Source organism: Stylophora pistillata, chromosome 12 (genome assembly GCF_964205215.1).
Source record: "Stylophora pistillata chromosome 12, jaStyPist1.2, whole genome shotgun sequence".
NCBI classification, from domain to species: domain Eukaryota; kingdom Metazoa; phylum Cnidaria; class Anthozoa; order Scleractinia; family Pocilloporidae; genus Stylophora; species Stylophora pistillata.
Genome location: NC_142530.1, coordinates 23,307,965 through 23,330,464, shown reverse-complemented (window position 1 = coordinate 23,330,464; position 22,500 = coordinate 23,307,965). Strand labels below are relative to the sequence as shown.

At 37.2% G+C, this 22,500-nt stretch overlaps 2 protein-coding genes and 1 long non-coding RNA gene across 3 annotated transcripts; 2 read left to right on the top strand and 1 right to left on the bottom strand.

The window, feature by feature from the left end:
• Nucleotides 1-10,350: 10,350 nt before the first annotated feature.
• On the top strand, nt 10,351-12,423 carry LOC148719333 (uncharacterized). The gene is made up of 3 exons (XM_088741420.1): nt 10,351-10,837; nt 10,909-11,136; nt 11,830-12,423. The coding sequence occupies exons 1-3, from the start codon at nt 10,572-10,574 to the stop codon at nt 11,999-12,001; spliced, it is 666 nt and encodes a 221-aa protein (XP_088597546.1). The 5' UTR covers nt 10,351-10,571; the 3' UTR covers nt 12,002-12,423.
• On the bottom strand, nt 12,145-16,376 carry LOC148719332 (uncharacterized). Its single transcript, XM_088741419.1, has 8 exons — nt 15,808-16,376; nt 15,339-15,725; nt 14,841-15,079; nt 14,062-14,599; nt 13,451-13,886; nt 13,104-13,252; nt 12,687-12,875; nt 12,145-12,358 (listed from the first exon to the last, which is right to left on the bottom strand). The coding sequence occupies exons 1-6, from the start codon at nt 16,201-16,203 to the stop codon at nt 13,173-13,175; spliced, it is 2,076 nt and encodes a 691-aa protein (XP_088597545.1). The 5' UTR covers nt 16,204-16,376; the 3' UTR covers nt 12,145-12,358; nt 12,687-12,875; nt 13,104-13,172.
• Nucleotides 16,377-18,204: 1,828 nt separating this feature from the next.
• On the top strand, nt 18,205-18,982 carry LOC148719331 (uncharacterized). The gene is made up of 2 exons (XR_015993846.1): nt 18,205-18,275; nt 18,704-18,982. It is a non-coding gene; the product is annotated as an uncharacterized LOC148719331 (long non-coding RNA).
• The last annotated feature ends 3,518 nt before the right edge of the window (nt 18,983-22,500 follow it).

Here is a 22,500-nt window from a genome sequence, read left to right as displayed (position 1 = left end):
GGCATGACGTGAACTCTGTGTACGATTTTATGAAGTTAGCAGTCCATGACTCAAAACTTTCCGCACCAACACTCGAGCACGCATTTTAGTGTTCAACAAGACACATTTAGCAAAAAAAGTTCAGCCCCGGTTAGGAAATTTGCAACCGGTTATTTAATAATTCCGCGACGCACATGCAGTACATCAATATGAAAAACACAACATCCTTAATGCGTAAAATACAGCTTACATACCTTGAGCTGTTTCTATGGAAATAACACTCGTAATCTAAAATGGAGACCTTTACTGCATGGTTTTTCTTCTTAGTAGGGGCACCTCCTCTCTACTACTGTCCCATTTTGCCTGAAATGCTCTTTTTAAATGAAAGAATGAAATTTCTTGTTCAGAATATTCCGCCGCTTATATGTACAATCAAGGCACTTTTGAATGCGCCTACTCAACCTGATTTCCAAGTGAATACTCTAATCAATCAAGACTGACGTCACTGCACAAAGGGACCATTCTTGATAGGTCGCAATGGTAAGTTGCTCAGGTCAAATCTTGCGCGGCTCTTAACGAAAACGGTAGCGTCTACGAGACAACTTTTATCAAAGGATGTAAAAATTTAATTTTAGAACAACACAACTGTACAACCAAATGCATTATTTTAAATCTAAACCAGGGCACAGCGATGAACAACGGTAGTATTTTTTTTATTTTTTGGAATTTTACTGAGTTAAATCTTTTCGGCTGTTTTCAAACTCTGTTGAACTCTTTGGCACTCACTTCCATAACTGCTTGGTAGGTTTGAGGTGTTAGTCTGCAACTCAATAAACCAGAAATAAACCGCAAGTGCAATTTCAAAGGAACATGGGTAGGATGTGATGCGCCATTTCCTTCAATCAGAAAGGCTTTGCTTCGTTACAACTCCCTCGCATTATTTACTAACTACAAATTGCTATTTACAGAATCCCATAATTTTACTTCTCGACGGATTCTCAAGAAACTCCAAATATTTACTTATCTAAGCATGACTAACCAAGCGAAATGGCGGTTTGATTGTTAATTTCGATTAGCTAAGTTGTTTGTTTATATAGTTAAATGAATACACCGAAAAACTTTACATCGTCGAAGGGGTTTATTGGAACACGCTAACGCACGGCCTCGGGTACGCCTTCGTTGAAAATGTTTTCCAATTACACAAAGTTTCACTTCGTTGAAACTGTTTTCCAATTACACAAATGTCCAACAGCAGACACAAGGTGAACACGTTAATGCACGGCCTCGGGTACGCCTTCGTTGAAACTGTTTTCCAATTACGTAACGTCGATGACAATACAGTTAATAACTCTCCTCTAGGCTAATTCTTTCTGAGGCGGTAAGATTACCCAACATATCGCAAAAGGTCCAAAAACAGTGTTAAAGTGACTTTCGAACTTACCATCTTGGTAATTTTCATGTCTTGTTTAACAGGATCCCATCTCGAATAATTTACCTGTCATCACTTATTCTTAGAAATATTTAGCGGACCCTGAGTTTAACTTTGGACATGCGTGTAATTGTCGTAATTATATAGACATATATCATTCAACATGGCCGCCCATCTTGCCTTTTCAGAAGACCTTATAAGAGACTTTTGGACCGTTTCGCAATGAATGGTGGTTTGGGTTTGTCAAAAACTCTTCTCGGACTTGCAACTTTGTAAGTCGTTTCCTCAGTTTATTGCGTTAAAGGAAGGGGGGTCATGAATTAGGAGGAAGATACAACGTAACTTTTACCATATACATATAGACGCTCTTCCAAGGACTTGTCACATCACAATTTGTAGTACAGTTTAGCTAACATTTTTTTCTAACCATAACAAAAACGAATACAAAAGGTAAATGCTATTTTCATTTCCTTAGAATAAAGTAAAAAAAAAAAGTTCAATTCTCTATTTTTGACCTTTGACCCTTCCCCAGAGAAAGTACGATTTGCCTCTCAGTATTCCATGCAATACTAATGGCGAAGCAATCGTTTCTAGACATGATCTGAATTGGTCAGATCTGCTTTTATTTGAAAGTTTCTGTCGAATTTTCCCTCTCGTCTCGTCAGTAGATCAGCGATTGTCTATTTTCCCAGACTTCTATGAAAGCTGGATAGTCAGCTTCAACGTGGAGGTAAATAAAAGTCTTGTTTATTTAGAATTCATCATTGAGCCGTCTGCCTTGGAGTACTGGTAGGTAAAGCGTCTCTACTAGGAAGATTTCCTAGAACCCTATGCTAATCAAAAACAAAGCCTTAGTCCCAAAATGAATCAGTTGTTTTGCCGTTGCTTTCCTTTATCCAAGAACTGAAAGCATAATGAAGTATGAGATGAAACGGAAATCTTTCCGCATTAACATGCTTTTAAGTTAACACGAAATAACCGTAATTTTTTAAAGAGCACTTTAAAATGGAAATCTGTATTGCGGTATTAAGGTTAGATTTCGAAATATTTTGCTTCACTGTTTGTTTTGTTAAAATTCGTGGGTAGTTTAAAATCCTTGCAGGCCATGTTGATACCACTTCGTGTCTAAGGGGCAGGGGAGGCCGTTATTTGAGAGAGATGATGTACAGATGGGGAGAATATATTGATTAATTTTTCCTTTTTGGTGGATGATAAAATGTATCATCGTTTTTCTAAAGCGCAGAATTTGCCTGAATAGAACAGAACAAACCACATCTTGTTAAACAGAGCTGATTATGAATATCAATATAATTTCCATTGGTACTCAAGATTTTTTTGTAGACTATTCCGATAAGAGATTACAAACAGTTTGTGTTCTCTTGTTCATAAGCCAATACAAGCATGGCATTAGAGAGCGAATAATTGAGGATGACCAATTTCATATCTCGTTTGACGTTTCAAAAAACTCTTTAAAATTTAGAGAAGAGGAGGGGCTGCTTATTTGATACGAGTTGCATACCAGGGCATAGTTGATTGGACTGAAGCGGCTGCCAGAGGCGCCTGATAAAAATGCTGACGTCCGATCTCAACTTGACCTAACGATACTGTTAAGCGCGACTGAATATATCCACATAGAAGTCTTCGCTATACAAATGTAAAAATGTAAAAAATGTAAATCAAAGGGTGGATAACGCTATCCAGCGGATAAGTGATAGCAAAACGTACAGCGCTATCCACCGGATAAAGAGTCATCCACTGGACAGCGTTATCCGACCTTAGAGCAGCTGAGGCCTGTATTCTAGCTTTTGAAAAGGGGTGAAGGACTTATCTGAAGAGCCAAGGGCCAGCTTCAATTAACACTAAGTTTTACTCAGAACTTGATTTATTGCTCTTTAACGTGAAGAAGAAGTAAATTTTGAAACAGCAGAAGAATGACCTTTACAAAAATATATTCACAAATAAGACGGGAAAAATAGATAAAAAGATCACGTCGAAGATAACAAAGAAAACTTATCAAAAGCTGAAGGAATTTTGCGAAACACGGGATACTCGTAGGGAAGGGGTTAAGATAGAGGCAGAAATTAAATACACACCACTATAAGGGCGTGTCGCATAAAATACACAGGGCGGCGTAATAAACTCAAGGGAAGTGGGGCCGGCAACCTGAGAGGGGGACTGTCAGTTCAAGGACTATGGGCATGCATACATTGGACATATATGTATATGCTTATATCGATATGCACTGACACATGTCCCAAGCTAAGTTGTATTTGAATCATTAAGTATTTAAATGTATGTAAGTAGGCAAGGATTACTTACAGTGAAACCTGATATTACTTATGGTAATCTTGCTTAATTTGACTTAAGTTGTTACAACTTGAAAGCTCAAAGCACACTTGGTTTTGTATTATCACTTTTTTTCTGTTATTAAACAATTGTTTCCTGCCAGATTTCTTTTTAAATCAACCACCGTATTCTCTGATGTTAGGAACGACTGCATCACAACATTACTTTTTCCGCATCGGAAAGTACGTATACCGTATTTCCTCGAATGAACTCTTGGGTGGCTATTGAAAATTTTGGCTTAAAGTGGAAGAGAGAGGAGGTGGGGTGCCTATTGGAAGGAGGGCGCTTAATCGAGAAATAGCCATTCATGTCTATAATTTCTGTGTTAGAAAATTGTTTCACAGGCTAACGTGTCACAATTCGGTATCTTGGTCTAGGCAGCTAAGTAAGTGGGTCTTTCTTAAACGGGGTAAAAGCGTAAAAGAGTAAAAGCGTTTTTAATTTCATTTCGCAAGCGTAAACTCTTGCTCTTTATTCATTGGAGAGTAACAATGCGTTAATTTTTTCATGTTTCTTTCTCTTCCAAGGGAAAAATTACAGTGGTTCATTATCATTTTTTCTTTTTTTAATGTAACGCTCGCTCCATGAGAGAATAACGAATAATTACTCATTTATATTCTTTACGCAGTGTCAAAATAAAGCTTGAAATATTTCTTGAAATATTTCAAGCTTTATTTTGATGTCTTTATTTTGATTGATGTCCTCTCTCTTTTGCAATTGAGCGAAAAAGCAAAACAATAATACAGGACTTCAGTTAATTTTCAGTTTTGTTCCTCATGTAAGGTAAGCATTCTCTGATCAATCAAATTCATATTTCCTTTTCTCAGGAAGAGCAAGCCAAGATTGTCAGAAGGATGAAAGAACAAGGATCCTGATCAAGAGAAGACACTGGCATTACTGAATTTTTGATATATTCATAAAAGATAAGAACTTTAAAATTATTTATTAACGTTAGAGAAAATGGTGGCTTCTAAAGTCTAATATACATACGAAGTCTTCATGCCTTCACCGATTGTCACTCACTGGAATGGATAAAACTGATTAAATGGTGAGTGAATAGTTTTCACTAAGCCACTATTTTTGAAATAGTTTGTCGTGGTACAGATTGTTAGGCAGACCTAGAGCGATCATTTGATTTATTTAAACAACTAGCCATGATTTGATGTCATTTATTTCAGATCGATAAACCGCGTTGCATTGAAAAACAACTGGAAACTGAAACTTATCCGTCAAAAGCTATTAATTTCAAAGAACTTATCGCTCACGTAATTTTTTGTTTGCCTAACAATTAGTACCACAGTTATGTCCTTGCTAATGTTGCAAAAAGTTAATACTTTTTAAGGTGGCATTCGAGAAGACTTCGAAAATCAAGTTAAAAATTGGAATAATTTGATGAATTGCAATCTCACGTATTTTGTGTCACGGTATTTCACATTACTGAACACCAAAGACTCGTGAAACGCTTTGACTGGCACTCTACTTGGTGTCAATCCTACGTTACTCTACGTTCAAGGGTGGTCTACTAGCTAGGAAAAGATTAGAACAACAGTCCCCTAACACACGACCAAAAAGAGGAAACAAACATCAGTATCACCAACGGACCAAACAGAACCAATAAGACCCAAACAGATCTGATCATGACTTGCTGCAAATCCAATCAATCCGTTTAACGAAGCAAAGTTGTGACGATTGTTTTGTATGTAACTGTTCACTCGACTCTGTTGACTTCTACTTAGGCCAGACACTAGTCTCGACAACAGACTTTTCGTGACCGTCTCACACTTGACAACCAAAATTAATGGTATCATGAAAAAGATTTGGCAAAGAAGTATTAATTCGATTGAAAATTAATTTTGGTCACTTTAAGGCATGAATCAATTTAGAAGGCTAATTGAAAAAGTAAACATTTGTTTTCCGTACACAAAGCGAGAGATTAGGGCAGTGCCATCTTAGATTTGTATCTCAACTACTTTGTGCCATCAACTAAGGTCGGTTTCAAAAGTACAATTAATATCTGATTCATGTTTTAAAACTCTGATGCCTGGTCACGAGCTGATTAGATTGAAATTTACTGTTATATAAACCGGTTTAAATTGACTCTCCAATTCAAGGAATAGTTTTCTCGATAGAATGAAGGTGATGCAGTAAATGGTTTGAACCCGGGGGTAACATGAGAAGGTGTTGTCTGATCGTCCGGGTGAGTGTAGTCCTGAGAAGGACTGTTGTCGGTGGTAGTGACTGACGTTTCGACAACCTGTGCGGAAGTCATCATCAGAGTCAAGTGAATGATTGTTGTCAGTAGAATGTTCTTATTCCAGAAACGAACTGGAATAAAAACATTCTACTGACAACAATCATTCACTTGACTCTGATGATGACTTCCGCACAGGTTGTCGAAACGTCAGTCACTACCACCGACAACAGTCCTTCTCAGGACTACACTCACCCGGACGATCAGACTGCACCTTCACAAGAATGAAGGTGATTAATATTTTCGCAAATCTTTGAAGCAAGTTTACAGATCTGACCAAAACAAAGTGAACATACTAACTAATCTCTTGAGTGATCGACGATTATCAGAAAACGTCAGGAGTCATGACAGAGCAAAATTGTTTCGCAGTTGTCGCGAACAAGAAAATGGAAGAATTAAATTACATTCGTATAGGTTCATAACGATTCGAAACTTTTGAAGACATACTAATTTTGCGAGACAATCTAGAAAAGCGTGCGAATTAAATAAGCAAGCTCACCAAAAATTAGTTTATCAAATTAATTCAACTATATTTTTGTCATTGTTGAATGCTTCACATACTGATGACAAATTGGAAGGGAATTTCAAGGAATTGTGAATACATTTGCTTATTTCAGAATTAAAATTTATGCAGAAAGCGCGTTTACGAAACCAAAGGGCGAACCCGTTTCATCCAAATTAATGTTTATGGGATAAATTTAGTTAAGTATATCCTCGCTCTAAAATGCTGATACATTCTTTTTCCTCCACCGTGATGGTTCTTTTTTTATGGAGTTGTTTCTACAATAAGAATCACTAGTCAATCTTTGGACCAGGCATTTGGTTTTAGAATACATCAATTTATTTACTCACAATGGTAAGTGGAAGAAAGATTTTTTGTAGCAGTCACTCAGTGTAACACAGGACTACCAAACACTTTACAAAAATTTGTCATTTTGATCTTCAAATTCAGTTCTAATTACGATAACACAGAAATAAAACGTTATTAACGACTAACTATCTTGAAACAGTTCATTGCAAAAATTTATCGTGTATAACTTGGAGCGTAATTGTAGAATGTATTGGCCTCTCAAGGCCTTACATCCAGTTAAAAAAAAAATGCTACATCAATTGATGCCTTACTATTTTTCAAATTGTTTATAGAATCAACTTCCATTCAAATTTAGTTCAAAATGGAAATTTTTACAAGGAGCTAGACCTAACTCAGTCTCGGATAAACTTTTTTAGTGCTTTTGCAACCTATATCCTGTGTTACATTTGAAAACAGGCGGTCTTTAGATCTTTTTCGCTGAAAAAGCATCAAGGCAAGCTGTAGAACTCCAACGCATCCCATTTCCTGCAAAGTTTTAAAAAAGCTAAGAGCTGGGCAATTTTTACTTTTTAACGAGTGAAGAAAGAAATTGGCAATCATTCTTTTAGCACGGAATGGACGGAATGTTGTTTAATATTTTCTTGACGGGAATTTTCAAAGGAAGCCATGTTGAACTTTTTGCCGAAAAAGCTGCCAGGGGATACCCTGTGCAAATTTATCCAAATTTTCCCGCCAAAAGTCTTAGTATATATAAGAAAAAATTTTCTTGACACCTTTTTGATGAAAACTACTTAATTAATCAACTTGTAATAAAAGAGAATTTAAAACCAATAGAATATTTTGTTGAATATGAAACTTTTGTGGTTTATTGATTGCTTATTAAAAGAAGACACTTATGAACACTTCACTTTATGAACTGCTTACTTCTACATGAAATAAATACCATATTATTAGCGATACAAAATATAATTGTACTTCTATTTAAAAAAGAAAACGGCGCACGTGTATTTTAGCGGGAAAACTTGCCACATTTGAACAGCTGTTACTTACGGAGTAAATAGAACAAGTTCGCGAACGCGGTTTACCTGCCTGTAAGTTTCTGGCTGGAAATTTTTTAGCCCAACTAGCCCCTGATAAGAACCAAAATGACGAAATAAGTCAAGTGGTCTTCCATTGGTGTAAATCGATCTTAGCTCTGCCTCAATATATTGGTGAAAGAAATGCACTACATGCATCTATCTGTTTTGTACATGAGAATAAATATTCCTTTCACTTGCATTGAATCATCTTCTTTCTGTTTGACTCTTGCTTGATCATGAAGTATCAAAGATATTTACCAGTCAGGCTGCAAAAAAGAAAAAAATTAAATGAATAAAAAATAAACAAATGCAACTGATTCTAAACCCTGTTTTCTTAAGCGATAAAAGTCTAGCTTTTCAGTGTTTGCTGCAGACACGTATTTGGTAATTTTAGATGAGTTTAAAGAAAGATACGGTGATCAAATCCTTTAGTTTGTGTAATTATACGGTAAATACATGTACAATTTAATGTAACCTAGATTCAACTAGAACTTCAATACGATTTGTGATGAATATTCAAATTTGAATAAAAACGTTCTCTGACATCGAGATGATCTTAAGTTAGGTTTAAGATCCAAGCTTTTGCCATTATTCGTTTCGGGATGAAATTATTTCCTATTCACTATGAGCTCAAGACAAAATTTATTGTTTCAGTCAAGCAACAACAAGCAATATATCTGTACTGGGGACAAAATACTTTTCTGTTGTTTAAATCATTGAAGAGAAAGCCAGAAAAGTGACATAATCGGAGTATTTTTCGCAAACTGTTGTTTGCAGCGAACCCTCATAGAACCATAAATGGGAATAGAAAATTAAAATCCTGACGCGCCTAAATTTGCAAGATTTGGTGATTCAGAATATTTGAATAAAATAAGAACAAAAATGGCTTAGCGGTGTTTTTAACCATATAGAGTTGCATATTACCCCTTTTACAAAATGTATTTTTGAAATGTTTCCCTTGGTAATGAGACATGGGAGGAGGATTTCATTAAAAAAAAAAAAATATTTCAAACGCCGCGTAAGGGAGGCAATCGAGATCAGGCAATGGCTCCGAATTAGCGAGCATCTACGACACCAATTTAGCACCCTTAAGACCGAAATGAACACATGACCCCTCTTAACTTTCAACTTTGTATTGTGGCTGACGAAGTTCGGCGGATACGAACGAAATATCCCATTCTTTTTTAATGTTAATAGACCACTTTCATAAATGGCTGCCAGATTAATATTCTTTTGTTTAAATTTAAATTAGCCCTACTGGCCTCGTTCTCCAGTACAAAATTCAAAACAATACATTACCTCAAGCGAGGCGAGTAGGGCTAATGTAAATTTAAACAAAAGAATATTAATCCGGCAGCCATTTATGAAAGTGGTCTATTGCGCTTTGAGTTCCGAGATTATTATTTTTAATTTTTTTAAAATCATAGCAGGAAAACAATATTTTCGATTCTAGATTTCTTTCGTGCGATACCATTTTCAGGCGACAACATTTGATTTTGCGTTCTCACAATTTGGATTTAGGGGGCAGTAATGAATGCATTACAGTTTCTGCAAGTTGGTGAATACAATACAATACAATATTCTTATTTAACGAAGGTGACATAATTAACCCAATGAGTTATCCAACTTACGGCCTACACAGCAATACAAATCCACCATCCCACCCCAGGGGAGGACATTCATCACACAGTAATCTTGTGTGTGGGAAATTAACGTCTCCTACCCCAACCCTGCAGGAGACGGGACCTCCATCTATTCGTCCCTATCCGAGAAGGCTAGAATACCTAACCATTTCTTGATGTTATAGAAAGGTGGTAAATTCTTCTCAATTATTTTAAGACCTTGAGTATTGGTCCGGCCGGGGCTCGAACCCTCGACCTCCCGCACAACAGTCCAGCGCACTATCCATTGGGCTAACTGGGCGGCGGTTTGTTAGATGTCAAAAGTAACATCATATTGATCCATGGCATTTCTGCAAGAATTTACAAAAAAGCTGAGGACATCCTCAAAAAAGAAGGGTTTTGAAAAGTTGGGCCAATGGGTTCCTTCAATTACAAATTACTTTTGGTGGAGTATAGAGACTTGCCAGGGTGATGCAGAAATCCTGAAGGAGAGATGGTTGTCAATAACAAACCATGTGAGAATGATTCTCATGTTTCATATATTTCATAACATTTAAGTTTTTATTTTACTCTGAAAAAGACTGTTTGTCAAATCACCTTACGGGTCATTTGGACAATAATAAAGATTTGGAAATTAAATACTTGAATGACTTATTTAGTTAAAAAAAATGACTGGGCGACACAATAGGCAGACTGCAACATACATTTCAATAACCTTATGGCTTATGTACGTATGTATGAATGTATGGTAGAGATAAACAAGACACTACACACAGTCGAATAATTTATGGATTGATAATTGTTTGAAGACAAAAATTTAAAGTGCATATGACAAGTTTTTTTTTTCGATGAATTTTCTTAGTTTATAGTCTTTGGTTCACGCCTGAAATATTTAGATTTGTTCTGTAAAGAAATTTAATATACTTTTTTCCCTTCAAAACTGCGCTAGTCTCGGCCATTATCTTACCGGAGCCTGGTAATGAATATTTGTAAGTTAATTTATGCGTGATGTCATATGGTGTACCTTTCCTAAGAATACTAAAACGAATCGAACATGTCCAGAGAAAACCTCCAGAGTTTTAGTGATTCAGACGAATCCTGTAATGAATCCGACCACTCAGAATCTTCAAGCTCATCATCTCGTGCAGAATTAGGCAATTCCGAAGAAGAAAATATGGTAGAGGAGCCATATCAAGACGAACCGCTAGCCAGCGATAGCGATCAAGATCCAGAAGACGGAGACGAAGAAACAGACGTCGATGGCCTTCGACCATCTACTTTAGAGGCTCGATTTGAAGGCCAGATTAACGTTAACGAATGGTAAGAACCTTATTTCATAGTTTTTATGGAGTATATTACAATGATCTCTAAGCGATTCTCGATGTTTATAGGTGCAAATGTCAACACTGTCATGGCGAAGCTTTGGAGGACGCAATGGAGTTTCGTTGCTGTCATGAAGTAATAAATGCCATCGGTAAATTAGTGTTTGATGGTTCTATAGAGAATATAAAGTGTATAACACAACACGAAGATTTCTCAGCCTTGATCAACCCGACAGTACTGATGCAAGTGGGGCCATTATTACGCTATCGCCGACAAACCGGTTCTACGCAAAACGAGTGAGTACAGTAAATTACGTATGCTCCAAATCTATCGCATATATCACAGGATAATAATCTTAAAACGTGTTATTAAAACAAAAGTTGCTTTCTTAATCAGTTCAGCAGAAAATATAGTTGAATGATAATAGCCCTTGACAGTTTTAGAACCCATCTTGACGGGTAGGCAAAGCCGTCAGAAATTACAGGTTTTGTATGGGAATCCCATGGCAAATAACTTTTCCCAGAATCAAATTTTACGCAATTCATGAATCGCAACGTTAAAACACCGAGTAGAAGATTTTATTCACCAAGTTTGAAGATTGTAGGTTTGATACAAGACGCTCAGTTAATTTTTCTAATTTCCACACATTTGTCTGCAAATCTTTTGCGCGCCGCCCTTTCTACCCTGCGAAAAGTTACAGACAAATGTATGGAAAATTAGCTGAGAATCTTGTATCCAACCTGCATTCTTCAAACTAGGTGAATACAATCTTCTACTCAGTACTTTAACGTTGCGATTCATAAATTGCGTAAAATTTGATTTTGTAAAAAGTTTTTTGCCATGGGATTCCCATACAAACACTGTAATTTCTGACCGCTTTGCCTACCCGTCAAGATGGCTTCAAAAACCGTCTCAAGGTCTATTTCAATTTGTTGTGACTCTTTTGTTTCTCAGAAAATTAATAGTTTCATTTTCTTCTCTCTGTGTAGATTTCTTAGATCAGTTGCGTATCGATGGTTGATTAGATGGCTTTGTGGCTTCATGGGTTGGGATAACCGAAGACCATTATGTGCCTGCGTATATAGTGCTGTTAGGAACAAGTATCCTTCAAGCCACAAAAGAGGTTACAAGCCTGTTGAAGATGAACAACCAGGACACTAAAGTGAAATTTTATCTAATCCTCTATCCTTAAATTATTTTATGTAATAATGTCTCCTTTGTTCCAATGCTACAGACAAATATACTTCCTCCATATTAAGTACATCTTCCCTCTGAAACATGCGAATTATCCAATTACTACAAACTAAACAAAAATGAACCTTTATTCCATTATTATTTATCTAATTTGATGCACATCAAAGAAGACCTTTCTATACCTTTGACATTGTATATAAAGATATTTATAAAATTTCAAGATTTCATTTTGTTGTTTCTTATTTATCTTCACTTTATTGCCTCCTTTTGAAGTCTTCTTTTTCTTTTCTTGCTCAGCCTTTTGCATTTCAAGTTGTTTGGTTTCTAAATAGTAAACAATAAAGTAAGTTTATGCCCAAGAGTTGATATTAAATTATACTTTTACATGACATAGTTTATATATATGTGTGTGTGTGAATAGCATATTCCAAGAACTGTTCTATAGTTGGCCTAAATTTAGTTTAGTAATTATCTAACTGTTAGTTAGCCAACTATTTAACAGTTTTCTTGAAATGACTCTAACAAACATTTCCAGATCATCAGAATTAGTGTTCCTCGAGTGCATTACTTCTCTTGTTAGATAGATGTCTCGTTTGTTTGCTGTACTTATTCATAGTTCTGTGTGCCCATGCTATTTCTCCTATATAATTACCTGAAGGGTAAAGAGTGTTTGGTTTCTGCATTCTATTCTCTTTTTCTCTGACTGCTTCAGATTTGCTTTTTCTTGTGGTGAACTGTTCAGTTAGGGATCCTGGTGCTATGGCCTGGTACTTTTTAAAAATAGCAGACCTTTTTTGTTTTGAAAGATTTTGAGCCACCTTTAGAATCTCAGAAACATAACCTGTAGAGAAGTCATATGTACAATTCATCAGCATTTTTAGATAAAGTCGCATCTTTTGTCTGAACCATATGCATCTGTCTGTATGCTGTAGCCCAACTTCCATATATGGACGTACCAATACAGGGCAATTATGTTCTTACAGGTGAGAACCATGAAAAAGACCTTGCAGAGATAAATATTACTGCCAGTTAGAATCACTAACATATTTTTAAAAGGTTTCACAATTACCATAGGTGGGGGCAACCTTGACATCTCTTACAACTTCATCGCCAACTTTGTTTTTGGGAAAGCACACTTTTACATATTTTTCACCACTTTTGGATAGTTGAGGTTCTCGTTGGAGGTTTTCGTTGAAATGAAGTACTGCCAGGGCATGTCTGCCAAAAAAAGAAAATTCTCTTATTTTTGTTTTGTATCACAGCATGTAGAACTGACATGTATAAGTGCTTTATAAGCTTTAGATATTATATCAATAGAAATATTCTCTATATTGGGACCATTCTTATCAATACTTTTTCTGTTTTAGTACAGTGTGTACTAGGAATCTACAAATCACTGAAGTACTTTATAGTTACCTATCTTGATCCACTTTCTGGGTTTTAGTTTACCATGGCTGCAGTTCTTGAAAAGGGCATCTGGGTGTGCTTTATGCCTATTAGCAACATGACGTAGGAATGATGTCCATTTGGCTACAATCATAGAGCCAAACCCTGTTCTTGTTGAGGTTGCACACCAATATAGATGTCTTCTTATTCCTTTTACCCATGAATTGATTATGTCACAGCCTTTTTCCTTTCCAACTTTGAGCAACTTTTTTGAGACTGATCGAGCAACATGCCAGATGTCATAAAAATGAGCTGTACCTGAACAAGAGGTGCGGATCCACTTTGCAATCCCTCTGTGGCGGTCAGAAATAAATACTGGTACTTTCAAGCCAATCTTTTTGAGGAACCCAAAGCTTCTCTTGCACCCCTCTAACTCAGTTTGCTGACTTCCCCCAGTTTCATTTGCCTGAAAAATGTAGAATGGACAGAAATCACATATATGCCATGCAAACATGATACAAGTATAGTAATAGCATTTGATTATGACCTCTAATATTCCATGCTGGTCAAACTGCATTTCAAGCCATAAATCTAATTGTGCACAAATTTCTTTATTGCAGCTAAACAGATAAATAAAATACCTGTACAATTTCAAAGTGAACAATTTTCATTATTGTAGTACACATCATGGTGTAGGCACCGTATTTGGCTGAATGGCCCATCGAATCGAATCTGCCATCTCCCGACCATGTTGTATTTTTCATCTTCTTTAGTTGCTCTACTAGTTTGCACCTGTAGTCTTCCCAGTGGCAAAGGACTGCTGGGAACAGGTAATCCCTTTGATGCCTAAAAAAGGCCCTTGCTGAGTGGACACACAAACCCAGATGCTTGAATATAAGCAGGGTTTTGTTTATTGAAGCTCCTGCCATTAAAATGCTAAAGCTCAATAGTATGTTTCCAAATGGAATCCCATTGAGCAGAGGTTGAGATCTCCATTCAAATGCATTAATGCATTTCGTACATTCTTGGGTTACGGTGACCATAGTTCCATACTTCTTAGCTTTAACAGATGGCTTAGTCTCTTTGCAGTTAAAGCAAAACATGGTGAAGAGACTAACAAGCTTCCAATAAAAAACAATAAATTTGGGTTGTAGTTCCTTTGGTTGGTCTGGATCTACTCTGCAGGAAAACAAAACAAAAATTGAATATATAGTAATATTGTAGGAGAGCCTGACTATATGTTAAAAGGTCAAAGAGCAATTAGACATCAGTATAAGAATGAATGCATCATGAGGCTCATTCACAGGCTTCCCGGATAGTGGTATTCATTTGCTATATCTGCAAGTGAAAAACAATTGGTACATTTTTGTTCTGCACCATGCTTACTGTATGGGGCAGATAGTAGCATTATTTTAATTACCTGATTTCATTGCCATTCAATTGATCCTCTTCATCCTCTTTACCCTCGTCCTCTGTGCTTTCCTCCACTGAAGCATTTGCCCAATCCTTATCTTTCTCATCCTCATCATCATTGTAGCTTTCTGGGTCAGTTGGTTCTTCGTGATAGTGCAGGGTTTCTTCAGAGTACGGTTTCTGTGGTTCTGTTTCTACAGATGATTCTTCTTCAGTTTCTACTTCAGTTTTGGTCTCAAGAGCTCTCTTGAAATACAAAACGATAACCACGATTAATATACAAATACTTTAATAAATATCCTTTCTGCATGTGTGGACTAATTAGAAACTGAGTGCACTAATAGTTTGAGCTACAATCGTGAGTGTTCATTCCAAGGGAAAAAGAAATAGCTTTCAGATCAATATGTCACATAAAGTTATTAAACGAATCACACCAGCCAAACACAGTAGAATCAAGGCATTGTATAAATCTCTGTAGGGTCCACTTTTGGGCGTCACTACTTACGCTTTTTAGTTCTTTGGTCAAATGCCTTAGTTCTGCAACTTTTCGTTTCAACTTTATATTGGCTTTTCTGAGATTTCTACAATTTTGCGACCTTCTCAGGCATTCTTTACACGATCTAGGTGTGCTTGTTGTTGATGTACTTGTTGCTGGTGTACTTGTTGTTGGCATACTTGGAGAAATAACAAGGCTGTTTCTTGGTGTTTCTGGCGGGTGTGGCATCACTGTTGTTACGGTGGAGCTTGTAGGCGATGTAGCCATATCAACTGATATTTGATTTCCTTCCACACTCTCTGTCGTTTCTTCTGAGTATATTTCTTCCTCCACAACTTTTCTCCGTTTATTGACGGGATCATAAACGTCAAGACTTTTCAGTACATCTCGTTTTATCTAAAAAAAAAAAAACAATACACACTAGAATAAGCTTTTGACCACACGTCGGAGTACCTCCTTATGTGCAAAACTATCTTACCTGTCTTTTCTCCCTTTGAGTTAAAATCGGAGTCGTTGGAGCTTTTGTCGTATCTCTCGTTGGCACTGAACCCTTCATTAACACTCGGCGCAAGTTTTGTTCGCTCATGCTTTCAACGATAGTAAGATCTCGGGTAAAACATGAATCTTCGAAGTGTGCAGAGCACAAGCAAGCATGTTTATTCACGGGTTCCTTGAAGTCTTCTGGTCTATGTACTTGGACAAATTTCACCCATTTCGATCTTATTTCTGGATTAGAAGGGAACTGATGCATCGTTATACCAGGTGTGTATGAATTATTGCTACAACTCGTCTTATTTGGTGCTCCAGCGACACATCTTTTCCCTCCTTTACGCTTTCGACTGGAGTCCGCCATTGCTGTAGTGTTACACACCATGTGACGTCACGAGGTTAGTTATTTGGTGGTCTGGCCGAGCGAAGTGGCGGTAAAAAAAATTCAAGCGGTGACAGCGATTCAAATGAAAAAATTCAGTACTTATATTTACCGGATTGCTCCCAAATTCCTCAAGTATATTAAAGACGATATAAGCAACTAGAATCTGTCGAAAAAAAAAACTTGTCATATGCACTTTAACGTTAGTTTATGTTCATTACTGAACCCACTAATCAGAGGCAAAGTAGTCCCAAAAACAAAGACACTTGATGTAAAACAGTCAAAAGATATTTTAATAAGTTTTACCTCGAGTCGCAAGCAAAAAAATATGTACATATATATATATATATATATTTTAAAGGCAGAAAATATACACACAACCCACAATTCCTCTATTCGCTGCGACGAAGGGCTAACGCTCGAAACGTCAGCTTTTGTAATCGTTACGATGGCCAATTTACCATTTCAACTTTGTTGATATATCCAAATTATATATATTTTACTCATTACATACTCATTGGGGAGTTCTGAAGCGGAAAAATCCATGCCTTGCACCAGTTGTTTTATGTGAACAATGGTTGTTTTCAAGCTGCTCGATTCAAACAAACTGCTCTGAAATTGGCGTGGTGAATTATGCACGTAATCGGCTCGCTGTTTGCGTCCGTTAAAGCCGATGCTTCAGAAATGTCTTTGTAACACAGACATTCTTTCGGTTGGTTTAATGTTGCTGCCGTGCAGTGCAAACATTTACACCAGTCCAGAGTGACTAACCGACCGAAAACTTTTTCATTGCTGCGATCTGAATTCTCGCTTTCACTTGAACTACTGCTTTTTTCGCCTTCTTCGTATTCTGGCTCAAAATTGTACGGAGTAACAACAAATTCCTGTGCGGAAGCCATGTTGAAACAATTATCCGACAACGCACTGAAGTCACAAACTTCCACAAACCTTTGCGAAAAGAAAACATGGCGGCGAGCGAGAGATCTGAAAGTCAACAACAAACGCTCCGAATTCGAATCATGTAATGAATTATTAACTCAAAACCACAGGGATTGTTAAAGTGAGGTACCAAGTAAGTTTTGACACCATAACTGTTTTTCAGCGCAGGTTTCCTTTAATGGCAAACTCTTAGCTCTTCGTAGTTGCGGTAATTTTTTTTCTCAAGGCCTCACCTCTGCATTCCTACTTTGTTATTTATTTAAACGTCAGAGCCATAGTGAGTCGTCAAACGTTCGCACATATATGCGTTTGACTCTGAACATATCCAACATATCCTTTGAAAAAGAATTTGAACTGAATTGAAAAGAAAAAAAAGAAAAAACGAAACAAAACAGAAAAACAAAAACAAAAAAGCTGTTGCGGCCGGGACTCAAACTTCATACCCTCAGACTCGAGAGGAGTCTATACCCATAGCCTGAGCTATACCCTTGGCGCCAGGTACGCAGAGGGTACGAAGTGGTGAAGTTTTGTATTGAAATTAGTTTAAAGCAAATTTAATACGTTTACCTATTCTAGCTGTTCATTGACCCTTTTGCATTTAATAGCACATGGCTTTTTTAGTGCAATACTCTACAAGTGTACAACAGTAGGCACATGCAGTCATAGACTGGTTGAGCATGTGGAAAAACATGGCCAGTTGCTAGAGATATTACGAAGGAAGGGTGTCAAGGCCCATGGATTCTTTAAGGAAGCAATCAAAGTGGTACACCCACACCTTGAAAAGTTAAACGAAAATTAATTAGCATAAAAGAAAGGTGTATAATTGTAGGTAAGTGTAATTTTGAATGATGCCGCTTGATATACCGAGATGAAGATGTCAAACTGGTTTCGGGATGCGATGGTGCAACACCTGTGGAAGCCTTAATTTTTTTTAAATGTAAGGAAATTACTCCGCAATTGCTTCATATTGCAGCTAGCTGTGAACATAAATTCATTACGCAGCTTATTATGAAAACCTCGAATTGTTGCAAGCTTTAAACACTATTACGTTCCTTCTTTCATCTTATCTAAAATGGACTTGAGGAGTTTAGAAACCTCGGATCAAACTGAAAGAGCAAGACAGGCCCCTGATTCAAGTATATTGTTAGATTTACTACATCAAGTTTACCCAAGGTGGGGGAAGCACTGTTTTTTAGCAAGTCGTCTTTGCTTGATGCAATAATTACCACAAATGATTTGGGTGTTGGTAAAAAAAGATTGCTTTTGTATTTGTTCTCAAAGAAGATCTCTCCCAAAAATAACATAGAACATACCAAGGGTAACAGTTATAAAATGTCGGAGAGTTTCTTTTGGTCCTCAAGGCCATTTCATATTTCCTTTTCTCGGTATTACCCTCATTCTGTGGAACCTGTATCTAGCGGTCAACCTGTAATAAGTGAGACGGTCAATCGAGGGTCACCGCTTAACCCAGGTTCGAATGTAATATTATTTAAAACTTTTATACGTTGGTGTTTACATGAAGTGGCGTGTAATGGACTTTGTAGATCGCCTTATTCGTCTTCAGGATACGCTGCTGAAATCGAAGAACTGAGAAAGAAGGTCGTTACTTTACTACAATGCGTGTCAATACAGGAAGAAGCAGGAAATTGTTGGAGGGACCTTGGAGTAGTTCTTAAAATACCAGAAAGCGAAATTCGCAATATAGAAACAGATCATCAACCCGCAAGAGATAGAGGATTTGCCGCACTTCAATAATGGAGGGATAAGAAAGGATGTGACGCAACTGTGGGATGTCTTTTCGACGCCTTTAAAGATATTGGTAAAAAATGGAGTGCAGAAAAATTGTTAGGTAGGTAAATCTGTTTTTAATTGCCTAGAGAACGGTGTGCTTTAATCATAGCATAATTAATACAACTAAACAAAAGCTTTCATTTAACGCGAAAATGTGCTTGCACATTTGTCAGAGGAAATCACCTGTTCCTGCCGTACGTCGCCAAGTATGGGTTGTAATGCGGTGGTGGCACAAATACATTTACATTTGTTTACTGCTTTTTCTTTTCAGAGGTATATCGAGCCAAGCGGTAGGACAATCCCTGTGTGTTGTGCGAGAGAAGCAACCAAGAGAAGGGCTCAAAGGAGTCGAAGAAAGAAATGTTACTATGAATAAAAATCTGATGAATATGACAGTTGTTTAAAAAAAAAAGTTGGCAATGCCCTAGTTTGGATGGGTCTATATTATTATGATATAGGCAAGTTAGTGTGGAAAAAATTGTTTTCTTCACTAAGGTTAAGCTATTAAGAAATACCCTGACTTCATGGACTTCTTTGCCCGTTTTTAGTGAACTTAAATTCGTTACTTCATGCAGACATTTACTTTTATTTTTAAGTTCTATTTAGAGTAGTGTTCTGTGATCACTCGGATGAGGGTAGGGCTAAAAATGTCTGTTAGTGGTGAGAGTGACGGAAGGTTAGATAGCTCACGTTTGGAGCCGGGATTCGCAAGTAAAATCTATCTAAAAGGATGATATTTGTTGCCAAAACTCGTCACTGGATTCTAAGCTTCCTGATTACGCTATCTAATTTGGGAAAAAAAAGTTAAACGTAACTGTAATGCTTTGGCCTTGCTATGTGTGACCGTGGAAGTCTGCAATTGACAAATATCGTGAAGAAAATTAACATCGTCGACTTTTTCCTTTCACTTTTTCTTCCAATATTGCGAAACACGCTCCGAAATCGCCTTTCTTCACACAAGCGCCGCGGGCGATTTAAAAATGTTTTTTCTATCCAAGAATTGCATGCATAGTGAAGTATGGGGTTAAACGGAAATCTTCCCAGGAATTTCACTACTTGCATATGTAAAAGGTAAACCAAAACAGATGTCGACACCTTTGTCACAGAAAAGGTACGCGTTTAAGGAAGGAATACTTTAATTTGTGGAAATCATTTTGTTCCAAAACCCAGAAATACCTACCTTCATTGTCTGTTGTCCACTCTATGGCTTTCACGATTGCGTGTTCGTGACTTCACAAGAATCGCACAAAGACATCAAGCATTGATCCAAACATGCGTTATTAAGGTCATGCGCAATTAGCAACGAAATGCATTACACAAAATGATATAGCAACAGCTTCTTCCATGATTTAACATCATCGTGAATCACTAACCTCCATTAGAGAGAGAGGAACTGGTAACGAAATATCAAAGAGCCACAATGGAGGTACATACATACATACATACTTTATTGCATAGCTCCCCCCTGGGGGCTCTTCCGCCATACATGAATATAAGATATTAAGTCGTAAAAACGTCATAATAAGATAACATGATATTAAAAAACAAAAAAAAACAAAAAAAAACAAAAAAAACAAAAAAAACAAAAACAAAAAAAATTAGCTTATATTTCAATACTAAAGTCACATGTTACGAATTAAGAATATTCTTAAAAATTTTCTTTTTAAAACCACTTAGGCTATCTGTGTCTCTGATAAATTTGGGCAAAAAATTATAACTTTTAGCCCCACGGAAGGCAAAAGCCCTTTGCCCAGCCGCGATCCTGCACTTGGGCAACGTAAGCTCGCTCTTCTGTCTGGTATCTCTTTGGTGAATTTCGGAACGTTGTTTAAATCGTTCACAGAGATAGTTAGGAGTCAAGTTGTTGATGCATTTATAAACCATGACTAAGTCATTAAAAAGTAGTTTTTTCTTTACGTTAAGCCATTTAAGAGACTTCAGTGCCTCTGTGATGTGATCGTACTTTTTCAAGCCAGTCACGATCCTGCAAGCGTAGTTCTGGACTAACTGAAGTTTTTTGATATTCTTATTACTTGTGTTGCTCCAAACTGTCGAACAATAAAAAAGTTTGCAAAAGACGAAAGCGTTTATGAGGTATATCAGAGTGCTTCGATCCAGTAAATGTTTTATCCTATTGACTCTCGTTAATTTAAACATACAGTCAGATACCGTTTTTGTGATGTGCTCATTAAAGTTGAGATGGCAATCAATGTGCACTCCCAGGTCCTTAACTACGGTCACAGGCTTGATTTCAGTTCCCAATATTGTGGCACTTGGAAGAGTGGCAGGTAAAGTTCTCATTAGTTGGGGGACGCCCACATAGAGAAGTTTTGTTTTATCAGGGTTTATGAGCAGCGAATTTCTACAACACCAACTCAATATTTCTTCTAGATCTTCGTTTACAGCAGAGATAACGTCTTGAAGTTTGTTTGAGGGGAACCCGAGGAAAATTTTTGTGTCATCCACATAGCCCAGGGGTTTGCAGTGTTTTGGAACTCGAAAGAGATCGTTTACATATAATGTAAACAATACTGGGCCCAGGATGGATCCTTGCGGTACTCCGACTGTTAAGGGTAGAGGGCTGGACAAGGTATCCTGAATCTATACAACTTGTTGACGTTGTGTCAAATAACTCTCGAACCAGGTACAAGCTATTTCCGATAAACCAACGTTGCGAAGTTTTCGCAACATCAAGTCATGTCGAATGCTATCAAAAGCTTTGGACATATCCAAGAGAACTATAACCGACATCTTTCTGTGATCCATGTTATTTAGTAGTTCGTCTGTGAAATAAAGTAATGAGGTCTCGGCTGAGTGAAATTTTCTGTTTCCGCTTTGCATTTGATATATTATATTGTTTGAGTCAAGGAAGTTGACTAGTTGCGAGTGAGCTGCTCTTTCGCATACTTTAGATAAAATGGGTAGTAGTGAAATTGGTCTTGTGTTGGCAGGTTCCTCACTGTCGCCTGATTTAATGATTGGAACGATTTCTGCTTTCTTCCATTGTAGTGGAAAACTGCCCAGAGAAAAGGAGTCATTTATAAGACTTGTTATGATGGGAGCAATAACTGGTGAACTATCTTTCAGAATTTTTGCATTTACTTTGTCGCAACCGGGAGCTTTGTTAGACGGTATACTCATAATAATCTTCTGCACATCGCCCGTAGTGATGGAACGGAACATAAACAAGGTATTTTGACCAGAGCTGCGAATGGATTCACACGGATGAATTCCCTCAGTGTCTCGGGAGTTGAGATTATGTTCTTCAGCAAGGTCCGTGGCTTTCAAAGCTGTCACTTTTCCCACGTTAGCATAAAATTCATTGAATTTATTTGCCAGAAGGAGTGGATTTTCAACAGCGGCTAATGGAGCGTTTTTCTTGGGAAGACAACGGTTAAGAATTTTCCAAATCGAGTTGGAGTTTCCATTCGATTTTGAGATTTCAGAACGAACATGTTCTTTTTCGGCAAGCTTGATTTCATGTTTGACCTCCTGACGGAAAAAGCGATAAGCATTCCAGTGCAATTTGTCGTTGGTTTTCATCGCCTTTTTATGCCACATATCACGCGT

Bases quoted from the DNA above. Each gene is read 5' to 3' on its own strand.
- LOC148719333 (XM_088741420.1), top strand. From the start codon at position 10,572: ATGTCCAGAGAAAACCTCCAGAGTTTTAGTGATTCAGACGAATCCTGT. The intron at 10,838-10,908 runs GTAAGAACCTTA...CGATGTTTATAG, and splicing joins CAGATTAACGTTAACGAATG to GTGCAAATGTCAACACTGTC. The intron at 11,137-11,829 runs GTGAGTACAGTA...CTCTCTGTGTAG, and splicing joins ACCGGTTCTACGCAAAACGA to ATTTCTTAGATCAGTTGCGT.
- LOC148719332 (XM_088741419.1), bottom strand. From the start codon at position 16,203: ATGGTGTGTAACACTACAGCAATGGCGGACTCCAGTCGAAAGCGTAAA. The intron at 15,726-15,807 runs GTAAGATAGTTT...TTTTTTTTTTAG, and splicing joins CTCAAAGGGAGAAAAGACAG to ATAAAACGAGATGTACTGAA. The intron at 15,080-15,338 runs GTAAGTAGTGAC...TTGTATTTCAAG, and splicing joins TGACCAAAGAACTAAAAAGC to AGAGCTCTTGAGACCAAAAC.